This window comes from Onychostruthus taczanowskii, unplaced genomic scaffold (genome assembly GCF_017590055.1).
Source record: "Onychostruthus taczanowskii isolate IOZ18803 unplaced genomic scaffold, ASM1759005v1 scaffold78, whole genome shotgun sequence".
Classification (NCBI taxonomy): Eukaryota; Metazoa; Chordata; class Aves; order Passeriformes; family Passeridae; genus Onychostruthus; species Onychostruthus taczanowskii.
Window position 1 is genome coordinate 3,051,254 of NW_024505671.1, and position 26,398 is coordinate 3,077,651.

The window sequence follows — 26,398 nt, forward strand, 5'->3', positions numbered from 1 at the left end:
AAATTATGTACTTTATAACTATTTAAGAAAATCATAAGGAAGTTTAAAATGCATGTTTGTGTTTTTAATAACTCCAGAAGAATACTATCTAAAAATATAAAACACAGGCTTATAAGAGCTACATTTTTTTCTAGCTACATGTAAAGAAAGTGTCAACCTTTTTATCCTGATTTCTTGCCATCTGCACTAATGAAAAAGATAATTTTGATACGAAGATTGTATTAACAGTTTGTCTTTTCATGCAACACACCTTGTTATGGTAGCTATGATGGATTTTGACTAAAAAACATCCAAAAATCCAAAATGTGTCTGAAACACATCATTACCTCAAAGTATCAATAATAAGCTTCATGGGGTTATATGTCACTTTGTATCACCTTGATTTTATTGTGCTGATTAAACATTACATTTGCATTACTATAAAGAACCACAATAGTCTTTCAGCCTGACCCTTGCAGGTATCTAAAAGGATTTTGTGATGTACCATGAATATCTTTAGTATGAAACTGAGCTATAATACATTGTGAATACCCACTCTACATACTTTAGAAGTTTTTATGCTTTATAGCACCATCAGGCCATATGTCCTTTTGTATGTCAAAGGTAAACTATTACACATGACATCAGACTCTCACTGCTTTGGTGCCAGTAAATAACACACTTAGGGCTACAAGAAGCCTTCCTTGTTTATATTTTTGTGTTTAAAATGGCAAACAGACAACTCTCCTTGACCTTTAATGAGGACAACACTCATTAGCTGCTGCATCTCCCATCTCATACTGTTTCTGCCTTGGCAAAAGCATGCAGCTGTGCAGGTAAGGTTTGGGTTGAGTGCTTTGGAGGCATTTCCAGCTGTGGCAGCAGAAGTCACCTGTTTCTCCACAGGCAGAATATCTAAAAGCTTTTACATGCTGAGCTCTTCCTGTATTTCTGTACTCTGAACAGATTTGCTTTAGGTGGGTCAGCTACAGAGCTTCTCATGGCCTCCTCCCTTTCTGTGGGAGAAGAGGGAAATGGCCTCCTGCTCCTCTGATTAATCTCCCCAAGATGAAGGGACTGTTGCACTAAGCAAACATTGATAGCCAGAGGAGGCTGTCAGTGTGGCTTTTCTGATGTCTGCAAGTGAGAAACCTTGCTGACAGCTGTTGCTTATTCTTGGGTGATCGGCAATGCCTAATTCATGCAGAGCTCTATGTATTTTGTGTAGTTTTTTGTTGAGCTTTTATGTAGGTTTTCTTTGAGCAAATGATGGCAAATAAAATTGTCTAGCAAATGGCTAAGAGCTAGATAGCATGGTATATGTAAGCATTTCAACTGAAACAGTGAAAGTAATAAAATCAAGCTGGATATTTTCCCCCAGTGCATTTTCTGTTTCATAATTCATGGTAGATTTGACAAATTGGGCTATTAGCTTCATATCCCAAAGCTTCAAGAAATATTGTGCATGTGTTGAAACTAAGATTATATGGAGATCAGTTAGGCTTAATTGTTCTTTCTACAGCCCAGACTTTTGTCTTCTCTAACCTGGACTTTTGTCTTCACAGAAGACTATGTAACCACATCTAAGAGTATTACAGTTTTTCTTTAATAAAAACAAAAAAGAAGCAGATCCTTAGACATATGAAGATGACCACTGATTTGTAAAAAGATGATTTTTCCATCAAATCTACTCCATTCTAATTATACATGAGTGTTACTTCCTTTTGATTTATGAAGTCTCTCAATTTATAAATGTATAGGCCAAACTTATGAAAAGTTGAAAATGCCTTTTGAATTAAACCAGCTAATTGACTTTGTTTTCAAAAGCTCTCTGAAATTCTTTGTTGAAAAATAGTGTTTAATTCTGACTCTTACGTGGTCAAAGAATATTGGACAAAAACTCAGTACTGCCAAAAGGCACTAGAGCACTAGGCTGGAAAAAAAACTATGGAGTTGTCAGCTATGCCTCGCTCTTTTCAGTTAGTCTTTCATCTCCTGAAGTGAGGCAAAAATAGTACAATGTCATGTGAGTGTCTGAAAGGGAGAGCATGGAGGCAGATAGACTGTGCAGTGCTGGAAACCCCGTTTTTGGCTTTGCTTGGTGTTTGTAATGATTAAATGACAGTTTATTTTATTGCTGTTTACCACGTTTTTAATATCTATGTAATGATAATATGATTATTATATGACACGATTGTGTGTAAGTAGTTTAAAACCAAATAATAAATGCCTTGTTTGTGAAACTAAACATATATCTTTGCACTATTCAGTTTATACTTAGCTTAGCCTAGGAGATTTTTAAATGTTCATTGTTTGTGTTTTAGATTTTCTTTTATTTTCTTCAGAGGTGAACATGGTGTTACTGAATCCTCAGACTCAGAGAAAAATAGAGTGGACAATTTATAGTCTCATTCATACATATTGGTGTCTTTCAGATGGCAATATAATCTGGAAGAAATTAGATGCCATTTATTTGTTTGAAATATGTTAAGTGACATTTCATAACAATTCACAAAGAGAACAATTTGCTGAAAAAGACCTTTTTTTTGACTAATGAGGATCAATAGAATGGGACCATTAGCATAAAAGAATTGAGTTCTTGGTAGAATTTTGAGGGGAACTTCTAAAATGGACTTTTCAGTGTCTATCACTTTTGTATCTACCATAAAATAAAGTCTGCAATATTTCATGCATGGTTTCTTGTTAATGGACCATGTATATGTAGAGTATGTGCATATAAGATGATATGAAAAACGGAGAATCTCCTTTGTAATGCTGAAAAACCAGTAACATAACTATATCAGGAAAGCCTTGCTCATTGCTGGTGTTCTCAATCATGCATTTTGAGATTTGTAAAAGGAGTTTCTGAGCTTGTTTTCTGTGTCAGGTTTACCTTTTATGATTTGTACCACCATTCTGCCAAACCTTGGCAGAGCACCTTGCTTTATACTTCATCTTCTGCTTGCACAGTGAGCACACAGACCATACATAAATGTGCAGTTCACGTGACTACGTGAAAGCTGCTGTAAAACTCAGTGCAGAAGCACTATAAATATCAAAAACATGCGTATGCTGAATTAGATAAGAATCATTGAGATAACCAATTTAAACCATTATATTAACCATGACATTCATAGGTGATGGGAAGGCCTCAACTGCATCACCTTCAGAACAAAATCTGCCACTAATCCTCTTTGTCATAAGCACAGCAATTGCTGTATTCTAGTGAAGCGATGGCTGGTTGCATTTGTAATATATCAGCCCTTGAATCTGTGATGATTTTCATGGACCAATCAATAGTAACCCTCCTCACCCCAAAATTACTGATATAAATGCAAATGTATTATACCTTTTAAATATTTCAGTTTGCATTCTCAAAGACAATCTTGCACCAAAAATGTGGTGATATTCTCAATTAGCTTAATTGGTGTAGGTTCACAGCAGTGAAGAAACTCTAGAGACAAAACAATGGAAAACAGTATAAATATCTAAAGATTTGTCACAATACTCCAAATACTCCAGATGACATTACCTTAGCTTTGTCAGTGAGCTGATGGAATTAACATGCAAATCACATTAAATTGAAATGCCTTCATGGGTGTTTTTCAGAAGGCTCAGTGAGCTATTTAACTCAGTTAAATGTAGTGCTGCTTTCCTGTGTAGATCAGGTACCTCACAGCTCTGACCTCTGACCACACACTGGCTCAGTCTGAGCTTTTAAAAAGTCACTCTTGGGGGAACCATTTGACCATAAAAACAAAGCAAGTGGAGGAGAGTTTTGCAAATGTGGTGCTCTGCTGATGAGTGCTGTCTTTGGAGAGAAATATTTAGTGCAGGTGTGAATGGTTTTCTAGACTTTTCCATTGAGCAAGAGAAAGAGAACAGGCTGAATATTAGGCTTTGTCTGTGAATCCTCTTTTTAGTTTTGATATGAGCACGTGTTTGTATCCCATGTCACCAACAGATTTGTGGGAGGAACAAAGTAACTATAACTGACAATGGCACAATTAGGAATGTAAATGCTTTAAATGTCTTTGCATGTGATATATCCTTCATCCTCTGAAAGAAAATACCTTTTCCTCTCTGGAGTTTTAAGATTAGCAGTAACAAAACAGCGTTAATGGATCATTTCAAGCCCACTAAAGTGCCCTTACACTGGCAGTATTTTCTTTTTTAATGGAGGGGAGCTTTAAGGCTATGTAAATATGCAGTCATATCCACCTGTTCTGGCTGGACTTCTCTGCAGGCCGCCAGGGAATCCTGTCCCAGTGCAGATGGCACAATTTCCCTCCGTCTGGGATGACTTGTGTATTTCCAGAGCTATTTCTCACACTTTTGTCCCTCATCACTTGTTGCTCTACAGGGATTTTTTTGTCCTTTCTGAAACACACTTTCTCTGAGGCACTCGCCAGGGGCTCAGCTGGGCCCTGCAGTGGGTTGGTTGGAGCTGACCTGCTCCTGTCTCTCCTGCAGCACCCTGGTACCTGGGCAGGGACACCCAGAGCAGAGGTGTGGTAGAACATCAACTTATGTTTTATTCTGTGATTCTTCTAAAAAAAACAGCTGTGAGACAGGAATCTGCCATTTGAGTCATGGCCAGAGATGGCAGACTGGAGGTGACCCAAGGTGGGATATCTGTGCTTTCCACTTTGGCTGCCCTTGCTGCACTCCATGATGTTTCCTTCAGGCTTTTCAGGGTGTGAATTTTAGCTGAGTGGCACTGAAACACAGAAATCTTTCAGGGTTAAAAGAGAGGCCGAGTGATGAGAACATGGCCTCTGCCACTGTGAGCTCAATTTTGGGGAGGGCATCCCTCAATTAGGGCACAGGTCTCTGCTGCAGGCTGTGAGAACACCAGCGTGTAGTGCTGGGCTCTGAAATGCCATCCTCAGCCTTGGCTGAGTGCATCTACTGTGGTCAGCAGTTTTAAAAACTTATATAGCTACAGTGCTAGGTAATTGTTTCTTGAACTTAAAGCAGCTTGATAAAAAATATATTAATTTCTCTGAAATCCCACTGATTCCATGACCTCCAAAAGCCTTGAAAAAAGAGATTTTCTTACCTACTCTTTTTGCTCTCCTTTATGTGACAGACTGATGACTCATTTATCTGTCAGCAAAACTACAACATCTGAAACTTAAAAAAAAATCAATCCATATGGAATGCTGTACCTAATTACGGCAGTTACTAAGAAGCTGATAACACTTAAGGACAATAAATGGTAGAAACATTCAAATTGAAATGTTAAAGTGAAGACTGTTTTCAGTTATGGCTTACTGAAGTGTTGTGCATCTTCATTTCATAAAACTCATGTTTAGACTCAGTAGAAAGCTGTGGTGGTTTGAAATGGACTGGCAGCAGGACTGAGGTCTTGGCTTGAGGGACTTCTGGTAGTGAGATAAAGGCCAGGCGGGGTTGAGAAATTGGAAGATGAACAATTCCTGTAGTCTTTCTTCTTGGTGTTTATAAATGTAGGAAGTTCTTGCATGGTGACACACACTACGACCAAGAATATAAAAGGAAACTCTCAGAAGTCAAGGCATTGCTAAGCTGTTCACTATGATGGTATGCCCATACCTCCTCCTCCTTTTTTGTTTCCTGCTTGAGTACTTAATATCAGTGGTGGTCTGACTGCCTGTCTCTGGCTTAAGCTGGACTCTGGGGAGATACAGAACACAGTAGTTAGAGCCATTAGCCTTGCTGAACAGCTGAGGGCTATTTGAGCATGTGCCTACCAAAGTACAGCTGGTACATGACTATAAGCAATCATCTTACTCAGTAAATAGTGAACAGTCCAGGGGCTGCTGAACTTTTGTGCATAGCAGAAGGTGGGGTCAGGATCTTCCCTTGAATCAGGACACTCAAAGTTACTGCTTTGGGCTGAGTCAGTAAGTGAATTGGGAATAAATGTGATGAAACTTTGAAATCTTTTCTAAGTGATATAAATGATTGATTGTACACATAAAATTCTTTAGACATAAACCATTGGCTAAGTCTGGGATGAGGTCTGGATCAGCACACCTTAAACTCCCTCAGTTTAGAGAGTGAGGGGATCCTTTTGTCTGACCCTCTTCTCTGGAGTAAATAATGAACTATACCTTGCTATTGAGTCTTGTTAAACCTCTGAGCTGTTTACTATTCAGCTTTGTTGCATTGCTGTTTTATATCAACAAACTTATTGCTGCTTCTCTCTTACAAGTGCAGTGTGTCGCTCCATCCGTGACACCCACGCAGTCGGGTATGTGCATTCTTACAGGGCCTCTTGTAAGGAGCTCTTGTACAATTTTTCTCACAGCAACCCAGCTCATTGACAGCATAGTAAGTGAGGACCTTGTGGAGTAATTCAAGGTCTTACGTACACAGATTTAGGATTTAATTGGCATGTATGATGTGGCTACAAAAAGAAATGCATTCATGTGCTATCTTTGAAACAGATTCCTTCTTTTGGATTTTGGAACTATTAGGTTCCTTGATAAAGGAACTAGGCAGTCTTTTCCTGTTTGAATTTTCATGGGTAAACTCTTTTTAAAAGAATTTGGATATTTCATTTATTTTAACATTTGTTATTATGATGTCACTAAATGCTTTATATTATATTTCTAATTTTTTGATGCTGTGTATAACATGTATGCATAAGGTATATAATCAAACCATGGCTTGTGATGAATAAACTGTCCATATAAATCTGAATGTATATGTAAAAGAGAACAGTTCATATTGAAATGTAGTTGTATGAATAGGCAAAAACACAGTATTGCCATTAGCTTACACTGGTAGTCTCTTTATCACATTGTGTTTCCATCTAACTATTTCTTTCAGTCTTGTTTGCACAGAAAATGCAAGTGTACCTGTAAAGTGCTCAGTGGCATGTGAACCTAGTGGCAGTGAAAATTCCAAATAAGCATTGTATTGGTATGTTTCTATTTCCATAGCCATAGTGAGGTGTTCTCTGTTTCTATCTGTTCTTTTGAGATCTTTGCATGGAAAAATTTGTCATTTGTCAAATTACAAATGACGTTGTGCTTTGGATTTTATTGGTAGATATTCTCTCATTCTATCTGCTTTTACTTTTGAGATTTTTCCTGGAGCTGGTAAATTAAAGATTGAAGCTGAGAGTCCTATTATAGAAGAAAAATGTGTTCTGGTGTTTTAGGTGAGTTAGAGAAAAAGAGGCAATGAAAAGCTATTAAAACTCAGAACTACAAACAAATGTGAAAGAATGCCTCTAGTCTTTCTTTGCCTCCTATTGCTATCAAATAATTGGCTTGGATAGAATCAATAGTTTAAATCAATTTGGTCGTGGGACTCTGTAAAATGTCTGCCTATTTGGAACACATTGCTGACCAGAAATGCAAATTTTTGCCCCACAATAATTTCCTGACTACTGTCACTGACTGAGCTTTCTGCATTAGTGCATACAGCAGCAAAGTGATTGCTTCAGCACAGATAAGGATGTGAAAGTCATCAGTAGTAGAGAAAGTGTGGCATGAGAAAAAGAAGTCTCTGGTTTTATAAACCTTTTATATAGATTAAATAGTAGAAATGGTCTCCATCAGTGATAGCTCTACTAAGTTACTTTCTAGTTCCTATACACTGAGGGTTTCTACCTCCTAGTTTAGCTACCTGCCAAATCAGTTCTCAGTTGCTTTTTTTTTCATTGCTTGCAAGTCCTGAAATAAAGTCAAAAATGAAATATTATTTTTCCACTGATATCAGTTCATATGATGTTTGCAGCTACAACCTTGACAACCTTATTATTCTTTTAAAGCTCTGAAGTACCTTCACCCTCCTTGTGAGACAGAGCGGAAAACAGGGAGTCCTGAGTCTCTCTCTATCTGGCAGTAGAAAGCATAGCATTCAGGATCTGTAAAATTGAATGGTGTCTGTTTGGAAAAATCAGTAAACAAAATTTGAAATAATCAGGGGTTTAGTATGCAGAATTACTCATAGAGCTTGTTGTCCAGCCAGAGTATTTCACTTTCATTGTGGAGAACCTGTTTGTGATCCCTCAAAAAAGTTATAAATTAACTTTGTCACAATAAGTGGTTGCGACTGCTTGAAATTCAGGGCAGTCTACCTCAATTTTACCAAATACAAAACAAAACTAAACTTGAAATAAAATGCTCTTTCATTTAATTTTCATAACTCGGAATTAAGAGAAAGTGTTTTTATAGCATATGAACTATTTAACACTTTATATTGGGATCTAGCAACTTACCTTAAATACAATAGAATTAAAATTTTAAAAAGTAAAAAAAAAAAAAACAAAAAAAACAAACCAAACCAAAAAAAACCCCAACCAAACAAAACCTCCCTTTTTCAATAGAAGGAGCAGAAAGTGGGAAATTGTTAGTAAGAGGAAGTGCTCAGCTTTAAATAAGAAATACAATATTAATTGAGTTTATTTTATGAAAACTCATTCTTTGGTAACTGCATCTTGAGCTTAAGCTTGGGTTTCTTTGAAATTATGCATCATGATGCATAATTTTTGTACTAGAAAACCATAAAATTTTAAAATAGCTTTTTAAAAAATATTAAATGTCTGTAAATACTGTATGCACTTGTTTAGTCTTTTGATATGGTCATATTGAGATTATCCTTCTGTAAATGAGCATAAACTCTCTGAAGATTTTGTGAGTATGTATTTACAGCTTTTGGGAAATGTGTAAAGTGCATGATTTTTTTGTCCAGGTGTACCAACTTGCTCTCCTTTACGCTCCCTTTTCTTTTAAGGATTGTCTCTTTAATAACTTGGATATGAGAATGTTGTGGTGTGGTTCAGTTGTGAAAGAAAGTGAATGGCAACATTGTCTTCATACATTTATAAAAACGCCTGAATTAGCGCAAAAAGCTTCTAGCTCGATACCTGAACTGAAAGGATTTCCTGGGAGGATTCATTACCAGCAGTAGTCAGTTCTTTGTACTTAGGAGAGACCAATCTCTCCATTAATAATAATAATAAAGAAATCACCAAAAGTTTTTATGCAATCATTTTCTGGCATTTTTTCTCTCTCATTCTGAAACACTACATCCTGCAGTATGTGCACTCCATAATGTTTATTAGCTGTCTCATCTGTCAATAATAGATTTTTGGTTTTTTTTCAGGCACCTAAAAGAAACTGCAGAAATCAATCTACGTAACTACAAAATCATTAATAATCGAGTTGGAACAGAGATCAACCATCTGTCTACAAGTAGCTGTCTTAATTTCAAGTTGTTGCTTGGGAGATATTTCTGTGTAGTTTACAAACAAATTATTGTACTTGGTTTGAGGATGTCAGTTATAGTCTCTACCTGATAATTCAATGACATGGGGGATATGTACTGTGTGGGAGCCTGGCAATATCACAATTTGAATTCTGGAGGGCAGAGAAGAGTTCTGTTTGCTGTTGCTTCGGATGAAAAGGGCTGAGACTTCAGCTGAATTCAAGGATGTAGTACCAACAGCTAGAAGGCAGATGAGAGGGCAATGAGAGTTTGAAAGGAAAGAAGAGGAGGTTGAATTTGGAAAAACAGAGAGACACAGAGAGGAAAAAAAAAGCTGAATTTGATGATCAGACAGATATTAGCACACTTTTAAATGGAAGTGTTGAGAAGACCAGCTGTAAATATTGGGGTTGAATTGCATTGTACAATAAAAAACAAAAGTATCTGCCTGGATCTGATAATTGCTGTGACACCTTGAATCAAAAATTTGGAAGAGTTGCTATAAGTTATGGTAGGAATTGATCATCTCATTTAACTTCCTATCTGAGCAAGTATTCCTGTATTGCTATTACTCTTAGTTCAATTACCTTTAATTGATGGAAAGAGTTTATGAACCAAAATTAAATCCAACAAGAAATTTGCGTACAACTAGGTGAGAGGCTTTGCTGACAAGTACAAAAGAATTTATGAATTTTATAAGCCCTTAGCTGCCTTGGGAATAATTCTTTATTATGACTGAAACAAAAATGTATTCCACTGGTAACATGTGCTGCAGTATAAGCAAACCATTTTTAGTGGGTTTTATTTTATTCTCTGAACTGTTATCTAACAGTATCATTTGATCATATAGCTTACCTAATGAGCTGAACATTGACCCTCAAAATAAGTTTTTTTTTTAATTTATAAACTACAAGTATAATATATGCATAAAAATTAATTACGATATATGCAAAAAAAAAAAAAAAAGTACATCCCATATGTAGAGATTCAAAGCCAGGACAAACAGAAGATTTGAGTAGTGTTCTACTCATGGAGGGACTGGCAAGAGCTTCACTATCTTGCACCTTTAAGCAACAGTAAAGGAAGACTTGAGTGGTCAGAAAGTAATAAAATATGAATAATGTAGGTGGAGTTTATAGAAATCTAAAATCAATTTCAAATGGAATCCTTTCTAATTTTGTGTGTGTGTGTGACATTTGTGTGTATGATTTGAGAGAAGGATTATTGAATCAAAAAAATCTTTTTGACACCTGAGTGGTTGAGGCTGATATTAAAGATACCTCTTGTCCAGTAGGAGTAGAAGAAAGATGGAAACTATAAAAATGCAGATGTTTTCTACATTTTATTTTATTCCATTTCTTTTAAATTATGTCAGACCTCTTTTGAATTCAAGTTGATTGTCTCAGTCTTTGCAGTCCATGTGTCCTAGGCCCAAAAATTAGATTGCTTCAAAACATGGGATGATGGTTGCAAGTACTGATGGACAACACAAGAAGGGAAAGAAGTTTGACATGATTATAGGCTATCCTTGTGAAATGTGGATTAAATTTATTGCTTTTCCTTGTATTTATTTCACAACCCTTACCAAGTTACTAGTAGTAGAGAGGTATTGTAGGTGAATGTGACTGAGTTATGCCCCCACTGCCTTGGAGCTGCGTGCAGAGCACAGACCTAATCTCGAGCTGAAAAAAGCTGTGGATCTGGCTATGTCAGGTTCTTGCCTTTGTGTTCATGTGCCTACTTGGTTGCTCATTACTGTAGAGCACAGGCAGGACCTGCTTGTGTTTGTGTGGAGAATTTTGCCTGGGTACATTCTCTTTCTTCAGTGGCTTATATTTAAAATACAGACATCATTTCTCCATAAAAGGTTACTCTGAGGAAAGAGGAAGTGCATGTTGTGAGGTGATCAGACTTGGTCACTGCTGCCAAGATTGCCCCCAACGAGCTTTTTCTTGATTTGCACCCAATCTCTTGAGAGGTTGTAAAGCGCAAAAGGCACTTGTGCTTCTCAGATTATCGGACATCTCTGTCAAGAAGTTATTATCAGTGCCCTCCAAAAACCTCCTGGGAACAACCAAGATCTCCAGCTTCTCCGGCTTGTTTCTCTTGTTGTTTGTGTTAGTGTACAGGCACTTCAGAGAAGGCACCCTGTGTTGATTTCTTAGGAAAGGCAAGAGGGTTTTCCTCACAATACTCTCCTGTAGGCACATCCTTACTTGGGTGGACATGCTTGAAGTGGGCTCATTTTAGTCCTGTGCTGCTGATTAGGAGGACTCTTGTGTCTGATAAACCCCAGACAGCTTTTGTTTGCCCATCTGCTTCACCACTTCTTCACTTGATTGTTGATCATCCTTTTGCCTCCCTGTTGGTCTTAGTTTATAGCAAAGACGCTTTGGCCTCATTTAGTCAGAAATAACTTGACATAATTATATTGCTGTGTCTGCAAAAAATATGGATTTGAAACAAAAATGTACTATTTTAGAATTTTTTGAACAGTAGTTATATAAAATGGAATTACTGGATAAAATACTTAAATGGTACATTTAAAAAATGAATAGTGTTAATTAAAATAGCTTTTGAAGATAAATGGTTTGGTTCTCAAAAACTTTCATGGGATGGGGAAAGGATGAACATGTGATAAAGTTCTGAGATCTAAATATTGAAAACATATATATGTTTTTGTGTCTGTGCACTGTGTTTCAGCATGCACAGCTCTGTAAGTTCTCTAAAAAAAATAGTTTCTATTTTTTTTTTTTTGGCCGATTCATTTCATTATTATTTGATTTCATCATAAAACCACGATCTCATTTTCTTCTGACCTCATTTTCTTTCTTCTGTGTCTGAACTGTTTTCAGTTGTACGCACAAAAGACACGATATATATAACACTGTCATGCATCATCCTAACCAAGCCATTAAATGGTTACTAAAGTTCTCAAAAGCAGTCACACCCTGCCAAAATTTTTGCAGTGAAATTTTGAAGATACTAAGGATGAGAAAACATGACCTGAATTTGAGTAATGTGTTTAAAATAGTATAGTGCTATGCATTTTTAATAACTGCAATTGAGGTTCCTGCAACAGCACTGAAAGCTGTGCTTTGCTCCCAGTATAGGTAACATAAAGATCATCTAAATTTTAAGAATTCTCATGTGCTGCAGAAGCTGGAGCAACCATCTATTTTGCCTAAATTGAAATTGTGTCTTACAGCTCATTCATATACTCATTTATTTCTTTGTCTTAAACCTTTTACCTAATATAATTTAATTTTTTAGTTTGTGTGTCACACAATATTAATTCTGTCATACTAATTTTATTTTGCCTTTCATTGATCAGTAGAATCACAAAAGGCTACTGAAGGGACCCTTCAGGATCAGCTAGTTAAACTCCCCTGCCATGGACATGGATGTCTTTTACTAGATCAAAAACCTTTCTATGTCTTTGACATCTGTCCTCCACCTATTTGGTAATCTTGATTCTTTCTTTTTCAGTGCAGATGTTTAACCTCTTCCTTCATGGACCACATTCCATAACTTCATGTGTTCTTTTCCACACTTCCCTTTTTCATCACTACATTTTCTCTATATATAAATATTAATTATTTCTGTATAGTCAGAAGATGGAAAGATACTGTTGTTTTTACTTCTGCAAGTTAAAATTTAAAAATCTAGAGAAGTTAAACGTTTTAAATGCTGTTAAGTTTGTAATCAATGTAACAAAAGTACTGTGAATGTTTTAATTACATGAGCCTTGCTGTAATGTCTGAAGTTCTAAAGTAAACTTCATGTTAATCACTTATTAATTATAATAATCTGATTTTTAGTGCTGTAGTCATGGATTTGACAGCATCTGAGATGACATTAGGAGAGCGTTAGTGAGGTTAAGAGCTAATTATTGTTTTATGTATATGCTTGGCAGGGATGCAAGAGGAAAGGCAGCAAGAGCAGTTTGGTATTCAGAGCAGCCCCGGGGCATTGCAGTGTCCCAGTTGCCTCCATGTGAACTGCAGAGGGACTGGGCTGGGGCCATCCTGGTGCTGTGTCCCCGCTCAGGCTTTGGGGCAAGGCCAGAGAGAGCTCAGCCCTGGACTTCAAATGAATCTCAAAATGGTTCAATAGATTTCAACAGTGTGGCTTACTGCTTTACCAGTGTGAAGACAACTTATTTTGGGTATGAGTGAGGTGTTCTGGTGCAGTAATCTTGTAGGAGTATTGGTTTGCCAGCAACAATGTTCACTCTTTACAAACTGTGGAAATTACCATGTATTTTTATATAATTTGGCACCTGATTTATCTTTTAATTTCTGTGTCTTTGAGGGCTATCAAAGGACATGCACTGTGCTGCTTTTGAGCTTTTGGTAAAAAATTACAGTTTTATGTTCTGGTTTGGAATATGTAGCCCTTGGAATAACTTGGACCCTAAAATAAAGTCTAGATTCCTCATTTTGCTATGGATACTGTGAACAAATTCTGATTTGCACTTTCCAATTGGTTGTTACTACTCCTTTAGATGCTTTAGAGCACACAGTGGGGATGGTATCACAGGATAATAAGCCTAACTGACATAATAAAAAAGGGAAATAAAGAAAACCATAACTGTCTCATTTTTGGGTCAAACTGATCTAATAAGTATTCCTAATGAACTTTCTGTGTCTGGGGGTGTCTTGCATGTATTTTATTTGGAAAGTACAGTTAAATGTGTAAGTGCTTACTGTGTGGATTCATAAATATAACAAAAATCTTAGAATTTTAGGTCTATGGTTTGATAAGAAATCTAAAACCAATACAATGTCCAAGAAAGCCATTTTGCATCAAATTTTTTTGAGACATGCCCACAACTACTTTGCTACGGAGAATGGACTGCTGCTTAGGAATGAATGTGTTAGGCTTCAAAGATCCTATCTAATTATCTTTAAGTAGAATTTTGTATGAAAAAATAAATCCTGGTAAGGGTGTGTATGATGACCATTCACTAAAATATAAATCTACACAGTTTCAAAGGAGATGACGAGATAATGAACGTGGATCTTTCCTTTGCCCTTCTTGTGATTCCCTCCTCCCTTTCTGCTTTGTTTGACACATAAAAGCCTTTTAAAACTATTTCAGTGTACAAGTTATTCCTTCTGTTTCTCTTGCAACATCTTGTACCTCAACAAGATGTGATAAGGTAATGATGGAACATTTTTTTTTTAATTGCATAGGGAATGTTCCGTGACTGCATTTTCTGTGGAATTTAGCCATTAATTATCTGTATTGTTCACTTGGCAGATCAATAGTTCAGTATTTCATTTGTTTTCATTTCTTTTACATTGTTCTTTAAGTGAAAACGGGTGAATTCAACATGCTTTAAGAACTGACATAGGCAGAACATCCACCACTGTCTATTCAGATTAGGTAAGAATAAAATATTTGTTTTCAAGTAAGTTGTGTAACAGAGGGTGAACAGACTACTGTGAAACCAGTCCATCTGTCATATAATGCTACATTACTGTATTATATCAGCAGCCTCTTTTTTTAAATGCCAAATAGAATTGATACTGAAAGCTTTCCATACTGTAATAAAATTAAGAATCCTTTTATTTTTTTTTCAAGAACATGATTTAATAGTCACTTGTAAAAAATTATTTTGATGGTACCAGTTCTACTTCTGTATTTAATGGAGTTTAATGACTCAGAGCAATTTCAAGGACCAGGAGACTAGAAATAAAGTTTTTATGAAGTATTTCTGTTCTCTAGGTGCTGAAATATTAACAGAAGATCAGCTTGCCCCCTTCAGTCTTCCCCCACCAGAGCAGAGAGCAATGCAGAAATCACCAAAATACTTATCATTTACCCTGAAATGTTATTTCTGTCAGTGAAACATTCCTTGTAATTAATTTTTTGCTCATCAGTATTTGAAGGATAATGATATTGTACTTCTTAAGAAAGGTTTCATCCTTGGTCAATAGTAGCTTCTTCTAAAATGATCTGCTGCTGTGATGTGGCTTTGTAATGTTTGGGATCATCTGACAAGTGAGGAAAAGAGATTCCAACCAGACAAATTTAGATTTAAAACCATTAGTAACAGATGACATAAGAAAGATGTACCAATTTAAAGAAAAACAAATCTGTTTTTCAGACTTCAGAATTAAAAGACAATATTTTGGAGTAAATGTAAGTGTTCTCTAGAGGAATATCACTTTTTTTGTTAGGTGGATGAATACATCACAACTCTATTATAGCTAATATTTTGTGACTGTTTCTTGTGAAGGCAAAATGTGCTATTGGCTACAATTCACTTTTGTGTTTGAGTTACCTATATATAAGCTAACTTATTTCATTATTTTCCATCTCCTACAAAAATGTCTGCATCTGTTTTCTTCTTTTAAATCCCAACCTGACCAGAATCTGTGCCTTTTTTTTTTTTTTTTTTTTTTTTTTTTTTTTTCCTGTTGAATTTTGAAATTGTACTTTTCTTCTTTTTTGGAAAAAGAAAAATCAAACATTTGGACCACTTTTGTAATATTGTGTTTGAAGGTCCATTTGGGATTTCAGAGATCAGGTTTCCATTGAACTTCTCTGTTTCTGAAAAGTACAGAACACTTTTAGTGTCAGGACCATCATATTACAAATGATCAGTACAACCCAGAAAACAGCTTGGCTTTGAAAGACTGTATTTTAAAAATTTGTATTTTGCCTAAGAAATATTATTTCTATCTCTGGTAACACAGTCTAGAAGCTCAGATCTTGACCTGACAGATTAATAAAAATAGTTTATAGGTTTAGCTGCTTTAAAAAATGTGTATTTTCTTCTGAATTACGTATTTTTGCAGACATCTCTCTATTAATGAAAGCAGTCCTTCATGAAGACCTTCTTCATCAAGCTCTGTTTTCTTCTGAAGTGTCCATAGTGATGCTTCTCTTTCCTCTGTCATTCCAACCAAAATTTCATACATGTGATGGAAATAATTATTTTACTGAAAACACAAATGCAGTTTCCAAAATTATCATTGACTTAGGTGGTTTTGAAATTTCACCATCTGGATGTGTTTTTTAACTCCTTTGGGTAAGCTCTCTCTGGTTTTGTTCTGCAACAATCACATTCAAAATTCGAGAAATGTGTCTTTTTAATTAATTCTCATTAATAGTTTCTAACTTCCAAAAAACCAAGGTAAATAAAATGAAATGCTTTTCTTTATCTATCTGGAATTTAAACATAAGAACCATTTAGTTCAAGTAGTAGTTTTTACATCAGTTCATAGCTTTTATATGTTCTGTATCTGATTCTGACATTGACTAAATATAGAATATGCTTCTTGGCTAGGAAAGACCAGAGTAAGAGTAAATTATGAAGTATTAGTACTATGAAAAAATTTAAAATATCTGAATTATTTTGCAAGTGATTAAATTAAAAACCAGCTTTTTTCTTGCTTAAGAGTTCTTTTTGTTGCTTGAAGTTGCGTTTTCACGAGGGCTAGGGAGCTGGAATTTCCAGCTGCCTGATTTTTCATAGACTTAGTAGAGCATTTTCTATAACCTTGTCTTGATTTCAAAGATGAATCAGTGGGATGTATTCCTCCAAAGTTATATGATCTTTCTGTAATTCCAGTTGAGTTGTTTTTAGCAACTACTTCAGTCTGCTCTTTGCAGTCCAGCTATAGAGCATTGATATACATTCACTGAACTCGTTGTATGTTTTATATATCCAGATGTAGGATTCTTAGATGAGATAAAAATTTAATTCAAAAGCGTAATAGCCCTTGCAGTGTTATAGGTTTGTTGGCAGTGTTCTGACACGCTGAATTCTCAAAAAAAATTGCAGTCACACAAGCAAACTCGCACTATTTTTCTGTATTTTTCTGAATTAGCATGAAAAAGAACTTTTTTTTTTTTTATATCAACTTATCCAAAGAAAGAATAGTGATAAATAACTGCAGAATGATGGAGGAAATAGAAAGTTCTGTTTACCAAGTGTATGAAGTCGAGAAAAAGGGTGGTGCATCAAACCATGAGCTCAAGACTAGCAGTTCTTAGGAGAAAAGATAGTTAATTATTGACATAAGTTGCTACCTACAGAATGTACTGTATGGTACCTTCAGGATTTTCCATTCCATATTGTACAGTTTCTTGTGATGGGATTACCCTTTATTCAAACTTTACCTGGGGATCACTCACAGCTTTATCTTCCAAACAGGCCACATGATTACAGGTTAATGACAGGAGCTCAAAGTATGTTTTCAAGTTGTCCTTCTTTCATAAAGTATTATAATAGGTATTTGAAAAGCACGAGAACTCCTTGTATGGTTTGTATTAAACTACAAGAATCTTTAAAATGAAATGCTGGTTTTGATGAGTCAGCATTTTAGTTACATGAATAAGACAAGATCATGCTTAAAATAATCATTCAAACCCACACTTTTAAATCAGCAAAGTGTGCAGAACCCATCTTATTTTTGTAAGTTCAGTGATGAACATACAGGTTGATAGTAAGGAGAAGCCCAGTGGGACTGCTCATTTAATTATGTCTCAAAAATAATTGCAAAGAATTGGCATCAATTTTCAAATAAATTCAAAATAGCCTTAATTATTCTTAATAAATGACAAAGGTTTGCCCTGCGCTCATTTAATGTAAGCACAGGCTTATATATGTAGTACCACTCTTGTTTTACAACCAGTCTGAAACATTACCTGTATGTTGAATCTGAAACAGTATGGATAATTAGGGAAAATAGATTTGAATCTTAACTAGAAATTCACATGGACAACTACAAATTAAGCCCTAAGATAATGATTCAACACAGATCTTTGTGCTACTCGTGAAGCCAGAACATCATCTTCTCTCCACAGATATTCTGTTTAGGGACAGAGTGTGGACTATTTGCTCACACCAGCATCTTCATATACAGAAGGAAAGAAACATGAGGCAGAAGTGCCAGCGTTATAGGTACATGTAGGCTCTTGAAACTATCTCCAATGCATCTGTTTAATACGGTTGGAAACTTTTGTGTTGGTTTGTCATTTAATTTTATGATGTCAAATAATTATTTCAACAAATAGAGGCTCTAAAAAGAATGAGACCAGTCATTCTTGTATTATTTTAATTAAGTTATTCTATAATTTAATGTTCATCAGAGAGTACCTAGGGCTGTTTCCTGTGTTGGTAGACCAGAGATGCAACACTGCCATCCTAGAAAACTAGTGACTGACTGCTTTTATATCAGCAAGGTCTGTGACTTCTTGTCATTAGCAGTTTGGTTAATCTTGCATGTTTCAAGCCATCTTTCAGCACTGTATTTTAGTCAAAAATCTAAAGGTACTTTTCTGAACTTCTGAATGTTTTAAACTTGGTTTACATACCAAGTAGGAATAAAGAGTTGAAATAATCCAATTCAGCATTAAATGGAAAAATGCTAAAATCTTTGACATGAAGATACTAAACTATCTTGTTTCTACACATTTGATTTAGAAAAAGAGTTGTCAGCATTCTTAAACTGAGATTGTTTATTTTACTTTGGTGACTTTCCTTCATACACTGGGTAAACTGAAGGTCTCCCATTAACCTTCTTTTTCCACCTTTAAGGTTATTTCTTACTGATTTGATCTGGCAATCAGTTTGCCTGTACCTGTGGTTGTCAGCAAAGGAGTCAGAAGAAAAGTGGCCCTTTGTAAGGAACCTTGTATCTGTCTCCTACCCTGCAAGTTTTGCTCAGCCCATGTTGCTTGGAGTACATCTCTGCACAGGGGACAGGCTGAGGGAAATTTCCTGCAACCTTCTGGCCAACTGCACTAGTGACCTTGCACTCTGTGAAGTGTTAAAGTAGACAGGGGAGAAAATGTCTAAGGAAACATGTTGCATACTGTAAGAAATATGCTGTGACTCTTTATACTTTTTAACAAGTTTGGATCAGGTTTGTAGCTAGTTCCACTGGGCTATTCCACCCCTGCATTTGTGTAAAAGGAGAAAAAAGATTTTAGCAAAATGAAGAAAGCTGTAGTGTGGGTGGACCCCAGTACACTCAATGTAAGAGCAATCTCTGTTCTAATGTATGATAACTGAGTAGAAAATTATGCTTATTTCATTTTGGTATTCCTGAGTATAATCTTAATTCCCTGGCACAGTATTTATTTTTAAGGGACATAACTCAAATTAACACATTTGTGTATTTGTAAGTAGGCCAAGGCTTCAAGTTTTTACTGTGTATCTCTTGAACTAGCTTATTTCCAGATAAATTACTTTTTCTAGTATTCTCGTGTCTAGTGATCATCCTTATGGATGGAGTTGATTTAGGCTCAATTTTAGTGGACGAAAAAAACTCTTTTCCTGCACTAACAAGCATTTTGTTTTTCACTTTCGTTGTATTTGAATTAATAAAAAAAAGAAAACCCAAACCAAAACCAGTTCTTAAGACTCAGTGATGCTGAAGTGTGGTTCAAGTTGATAATTTTTGCAAGATGTGCAGATGACCAGCAATGAAATTATTATTTAGATTTGGAAGTTTAAAGGTCAGGGTTTCCCCCACAAACCACATGGCCCAGTGGCACTGAGGAACCATAACAATTCTGCTCTTAGGAGCTGTATTCCTTTCACCTAGCTGTAAGTAGCTAAAGGATACTGTCCCTGGTGGTGTTGTCAAGACCTCCTCTGGTTCTGCTCCTGGGGTAAGCTGGGCATGCCTAGCTCCCAGTGTGTTCAGAGCAAACTCAGTTGTCATTATTCAATAGCTCCTGTATCCTGTAGCCCTTCTGTAACAGGATATTGTTATCTGCCTTCTTTTTGGTTTAAAGAAGATGCATTGTCACTGTTGTCATAGAGTCAGGCTTTGAAATAGATTTCACAGTCTTTACGTGTCAAGATGAAGGCTGCAAATTATCTTCACAAGGAGACAAGTGAAGTTTTAAATATTAATACTGTAAGTTTGTTCTGATTTGTCTATTCATCAGAAGTTTAGTGAGTTTTTGTTAGGGTTGGAATTACCCCACTGGTAAAAAAAAATGGCACATTTTTTGAAGAAGAGGTTTATTTAGAAAGCTTTCTGTAGGATCTGTGCTGCACTGAAATGTCTTTCTAGCTATACTTTCTCAGTTAATGATGTATAATAATGACTGAAAAGTCAAGATATGCTTATACAGCTTCCTCTTCTCAAGCATATTGACCTTCATTTGCAGAGTGATCAGGAGACAAATTATTTGTGGGTTTGTTTGAGTTACTTGAGAATGTTTAGGATTAAAAAGGCAAGACAAGGGCCAGACAGGTTTTGCCAGGTAACAGCATATGAATAGAAAAAAGTTTATTTCTGAGGTGAAATGAAGAAGTTTCTATTTCATTTTTGAGCATTGGGTCAGGTGACTCAGAAACAAACAGTGATACATCAGGAAGGAAAATTATTATATCAGCCAGCAGCATGTGTTTCCCAGATTAGGCTCCTTGAGCAAAATTAGATTAAGATTTTCTTTCATCATTCTAATTAAAATATTCTGCCCTTTTCATTGTCTTAGGTCATTGTTGATGAATGACAGAGGACTGCCTTGACTGTTGCTTCCCAAATATAATAAAGTTTGATGGTTTTCAGTGGAAGAGGTTATATATTTGCTGAATTTAAAGCAGCTGTAACAGAAACAGCAACTGCATATTTTGAAAGTTAAACTGTGCTCATGCATATATTAGATTGGATAGGTTTGAGTCTTTAATTTAAACTTTTTTCTTTTAAATTTCCCTTCATTTTCTAGAGTTCTTATGTTTAAGATTTAAGATAACCACAAACCACAAGTAACTTAGATTTCCATGCAAGAGGTCAACTGTATCTAATTAGTGGACTGCTGTTGTGTTGTGTGTTCAGAATGTTCCTGCTCACTTAGGAGGTAATTTTTGCTCACTGATTTATCCAGGCAGTTCCCAATAATGCTGTCTACAGAATGAGCTGCCTTTTGCACAGACAGAATTCATGCCCGACACAGAACGTCAATATCAGCTTGGTATAAAGGAGAAGGTGTAATTTTGCAGTGCAGACACCCTAGAGTTCACTTTGCTAATCAAAACCAGAGGACTCTCCCAGAGCTTCAGTCTCTCTCAGAGTGAGATTTTATGCTGTTTAGATTCAATCCTGTCTGTGATGAAAGTTTAGGAAAGCATATGTAAATGTCAGTTACCAATTTCTGCCATGTACTCTCAAAAGACTGACTACTGACAGCACTGGGAATTTAACATTTGCACTCATGTGTTCTTGAGCAAGCAGTAACTGCATCTCTCTACCTGTAATGCTATGTTTGAGAAGTGTGGCCTGTGCTTGTAACAATCCTTATTATATTGCAAATATGCCTTTAGTGTGTTGCCTTATATACAAATTGTTTTCTGTACTTTGTCCTAGCGTAATGTATATTATTCACTCCGTGGTTCTAACAATATTCTCACAAGCTTATTATGCATGTCTGTAATTTATCACCAAAAATTATGATCAGCAAAAATGTTTACTTGAATTTGAGTGAATTCCTGTTCACTTAAGGGCAAAATAAGGCAGCTTACCAACAGAATTTGGAAGGAGTTGATACAAACCTTCAGTTACCATGTGGATAAAAAATGTAGGGACAGATGCCATTTCACAAGCAATGGCTGACAAGCATAGATATGCTTGACAATTTTCTATTAATAGCCTTTTCTATTTAAATAATTAAATTCCATGTCAGATGAAAATTGGTTCTTTTCCTCTGTTACATTTTACACATTGTTTAATTCTGAACAATAGACTCCATTTTCACACCTTGCTAATAATATTTACTTCTTGCGTTTACTTTTTTAGTTTGGACAATGACACTGGATTTGTATTCCTTAGGTTGTTAATATGTGATCTATAAAAACATGGAACATGGGAACCTCCAGACACTCTATGTATAAATAGCTTTTTCATGAGCAGTCAAGCTAAATTATTTTGTTTTCTTTTTTTCTTTCTTTTTTTGGATATGGATTTTTGTTCTTTATCCCAAGTACACCCCTGGTGACCCCAAATGTTGTTTGCTTTCCTGGCTCTGTATAACTCACTTATTGGGCCAATTAAAGCACACCTGTGCCCAATGCTGGTTTGCTATTTGCTAATGTGGGACATCTGACTTTAAGGGAAAAAGGGGTATGACAGAATTTTGTCTGTTACTCTGTTTCCACAGCACAGCCCAGCCACAAACTTTTAATGAAGTTTTTGGGAATCTATCAGGGGTAAAGAAGTGACATACAAAAATTTTTCAAACTTTGAATAATAGAGTATAAAAGGCCCTGTAACACAGAGTTGTTCACATGGAGCATGTTGGTGATTTATGAAAAAAGAAAGAATAGTTGTAATTAATTTCATCATAGTTACATTGAACATTTTGTGAAGCTAGATATTCAAAGAAGAAAGAAAGAAATTATCAAATCTGTAGACTTAAATCCTGAAATGGGAAAAAGAAACACTGGCCTTGTAAGCCAGTGACTCTACTTAAATATTCTTCATTTTCCAGTGAAAGAGTTTTCTGGTCATAGTTCATAGGAAAGTAAACCTTTGAGTTGGGCATAATTTATAAAATGTACAGTCCAAATTAGCCTAAAGATTGATCTGGAAAACTGAGCCAATGTAGAAATATATACATTAAAAAAATCAGATTTTTTTTTTTTTTTTTTTTTTTTACCTACTCCCTTATTACCTATAAAGAAACCTTAGGTTTTTGGCTCTGCTGTCTCCAGGAATTACAACATGTTTTATTTTATTCCCCCTTCTCAAAACAAAACAAGGAATTTTAGCTTGAACTTAAAAGCTCTACTTTGTTTTGAAAATTGTATTTGAGGACTCTATCAGTCCCCTAAAGGCCAGTATGTGTCTATTTTGCTTTTATGTGTGGTACAATACCATTAAAACAATTAAAACATGAAGTTTAATATCCAACAATGGTTTTTGAGTAGTTTTTTTTAGGTACTTTAACTAAATCTAACTTTAACTAAGTTGTTCTGCAGTGCTGTTTCTTTCTCAAGTGTCCTTGAATACATGTTTTCTACTGTTTGTCATGAATAAATTACTTGCAATTTTAGCCTGTTCAATGAAATGATAGAATATAAATTAAAGAAAAATAGATGGGACCTGTCAGTCTGAGAGATTTATCTAGGATTTATTGGAGATTTACTTTAGGAAACAATTATGGATTTATTTATTCTTTTTATTTTTAATTTTGTTTTTTATTTCTCTATTTAGATGGAAGATGTCATAGCCCGCATGCAAGATGAGAAAAATGGGATTCCTATTCGGACAGTGAAAAGTTTTCTTTCCAAGATTCCCAGTGTCTTTTCTGGTAAGAGTCAAAGTGAATTTCATACTATTTTAAAGTTTTATGTGAGGGGATGCTCTAGTGGGAAAGATTTTTAAATAAATACTGTTGAGAATTCACAGTCATCTGGTCTGGAGGAGACATTATTTATCCTTTGAATAGTTTAATTATAGAAGACTTTGATTTTTCTCTCAGATTGGAGTTGGTTTACAAAAAGATATTTTTGTCCTGAAAATTATGTGAAGGGAATACTTAATTTACTACAAAAAGTTAATTATTTCAAACTGGCAATATTTTTATGGCAGGTCAGGTCTGGTTTTCAGCCAGCTTCCCTAGCAAGTATGAATTTAGTGTATTGGCCAGTAAATGAAGATAAGAAATTTCATAGCAGCGGAACAAAAGAAAAATCATCACCACACTCTGCAAATGGTGCTGATCCAGGGCTGTGACATTTTATTGCAACGTTCATGACCTGCTTCTGTAGCCCAGTGCCTGAGCTTGTGAAACTAAGGCTGAGATCTTTGTGGCGATTTGCAAGACAGCTGTAAACTCTATAGGTGGTCAGGTCAGGTCAGCACAGTCATAGGCACAAAAATCTGTCTATTTATTAACTAATTAGCATATAATTACTCTGCTATTTACCTAGTTTTATGACAATTTATGCATTTGTATATGTGGCTATATACTCCAGTGTGTATTGAGTTCCTTTGAAATAGATGTCATTGTTGAATCCAATTTTTCCATAATTTGTAAGAGTGTATCCTAATACAGAAAGTGTTATACAAGTTTCTGTGGTCCAGAACATCAAGAAAAATTCTATATTTTAATTTTCAACCTTTGAAATTTTTTTATAGTGAATAATCCTGTCTTAAAAAAAAAGATAGAGTCTTAAGAGTGAATGAAATTGCATCCTGATTTTAGAAAATTAATTTTAGATTTTAGAAACTTACTTAAACAATAGCCTCTGGAAAATGGACCTTTATTTTGCCATGAGTGAGTGCATCCAATGGCATCTAATTGAAGAATTCATCAAGAATTCATTGTTAATCTCTGCCTTAATTTGTGTATAATAGATTTCAAGGTAGACTGACCAGACTGACCAAAATGTATTTTTTTTTCAACTGGAATAGGCATTATACTTTTAAAGGTTGAGTTAGAATATATATGCAGTTATACATAGCCGTTTCTGATATACCAACTTTTCTATCAATGTGTTAACTTTATTAGCTTCAGGGGGAAATAAAAATCACAGGACAGTTCATTTTTTTTCTCTTTTCTGATCTTCTCTCTCAAATACCAGGGAGTACCAGTAATTTTTGCTGCACATGACTGAAACTCCCACCAGAGCAGCATAATTGTCATTTCAGTTCAATTATTCTACTTTCCTGTCAGTTCTCCATCCTGAATGGAATATGAAAGCTTCAACTCTATGTCCTAAGTCACTAACATCATTTAATGTGCTAGGAGTTTGTATATGTAGCAAACAAATATTAGCTTAACTCTAAGCTGTTGATTTCTAGGAGACATGGGAATATTGTCTAAGGTTCATGACAACAATAATGCAAATATATTTAACAAAAACTTATAGTACTTTTAATATCCTCAAAAGCATCAAAGTAGATGCTCTCTAAGTAGATAGATATATACTTATATGCTCATATATTTTTAATATATATATATGTGTGTATGTGTGTTGTGTGTGTCTGTGCAAAAGATGTCTTGTACACACCCTCTGTCCTGGATTATGCCCCATAAATACTGGAGCTTTGTAACTGTTTGGTGGTGGTTTTTTTTTGGTTTTTTTTTTTTTTTAAATGGGGAGAAGCAAAAAAGAAAACTCTACCACAGTGAAATCATGTTCCTTCAAGCACTTAGGAAAGACTCTACAAGTCCTTTAAGCAACATGTAACAGCTAAGGATGTCCATAAATTGTCTGTAGGAATAGGGTTTATGTGATAATAATATTGCTTCTAAAACCAGCAAGTCAGAAACTAGTTGAAAGAGCAAATTTTTATTGCTGAATTACTGACCATCTCTAAAGATGACTGCATTAGCAAAATCAGCCTGAGGAGTGGTATTTGAATTTCACGGAATGTTGTGATTGTAATAAATAGGATGATGTAACCATACTATCTCCTTTACTGAGTCATTCCTGAAATGTTTTCACAAGTAAAATATCAACAGAGAGAAACATTTGAAATACAGATATTTCCCTGTACACTATAAAGATTTTTCTTCTTCAGAAAAAATATAATCCTAAATTAAAGATTAGTCCACTTTGTGAAATTTTGAAAAGATGAGGAATAATTTTGCTTTATGTTGCACATATTCTATACACTCATAGAAAGCAAATAAAAATTTGAAACTTTCAAGGCTCAAAGGGAAAAAGTAGACAGGAGATTTTGCACCTTCTATGTGCATTTTGATGAACAAAGGAAAGATGTATTGTATTTGTCTTCATGCTTTTGAAATGTTTTGGAGGAGTGAATAAGATAATGTGTATAGACATCTTGCTGGCCAGCAATAATGATTGCATGAAGGTTGTCATGTGCATTCTTTATTAACGTGGATTAGAATATTAAGAATAAAGAGGACGTGATTTTCCTGGTCCATGGTTCACCTTTAGACCTGGAAATGGATAAAAAAAACTTGCTTGAAATGATGAATTTAGGGACTCTGACATATGAATCACAGAGATTAGAAGGAGCTCTAAAATATAATTTTTATTTTTGCTAAGGAGGCATACAAGAAAATGCCAAAGATTTGCTGTTCGCTTCAAAGCCGAAAGAATCATCCAGAGTTTACTGACAAATCAATAGCTGAGGGTTTGTTTTGGAAGTCTTTGTGAGGTGGTGTGGGTGGTTTACCCAGTCCTAGTGCTGGAAGCTTCATAAGCTAATCAGAACATGAATATTTCATTAAGAAGATGTAGTGATGCTTGTGGTCATTAAGG

At 35.3% G+C, this 26,398-nt stretch overlaps 1 protein-coding gene across 2 annotated transcripts in view; it reads left to right on the forward strand.

The window, feature by feature from the left end:
* RGS7 (regulator of G protein signaling 7) overlaps positions 1–26,398 on the forward strand; it is a 211,698-nt gene that overhangs the window by 73,547 nt on the left and 111,753 nt on the right. For both annotated transcript variants that reach the window (XM_041423510.1, XM_041423508.1), the window contains exon 3: positions 23,373–23,469. In XM_041423510.1, coding sequence (XP_041279444.1) covers positions 23,373–23,469 — 97 coding nt within the window. The remainder of the gene's footprint in view (positions 1–23,372; positions 23,470–26,398) is intronic.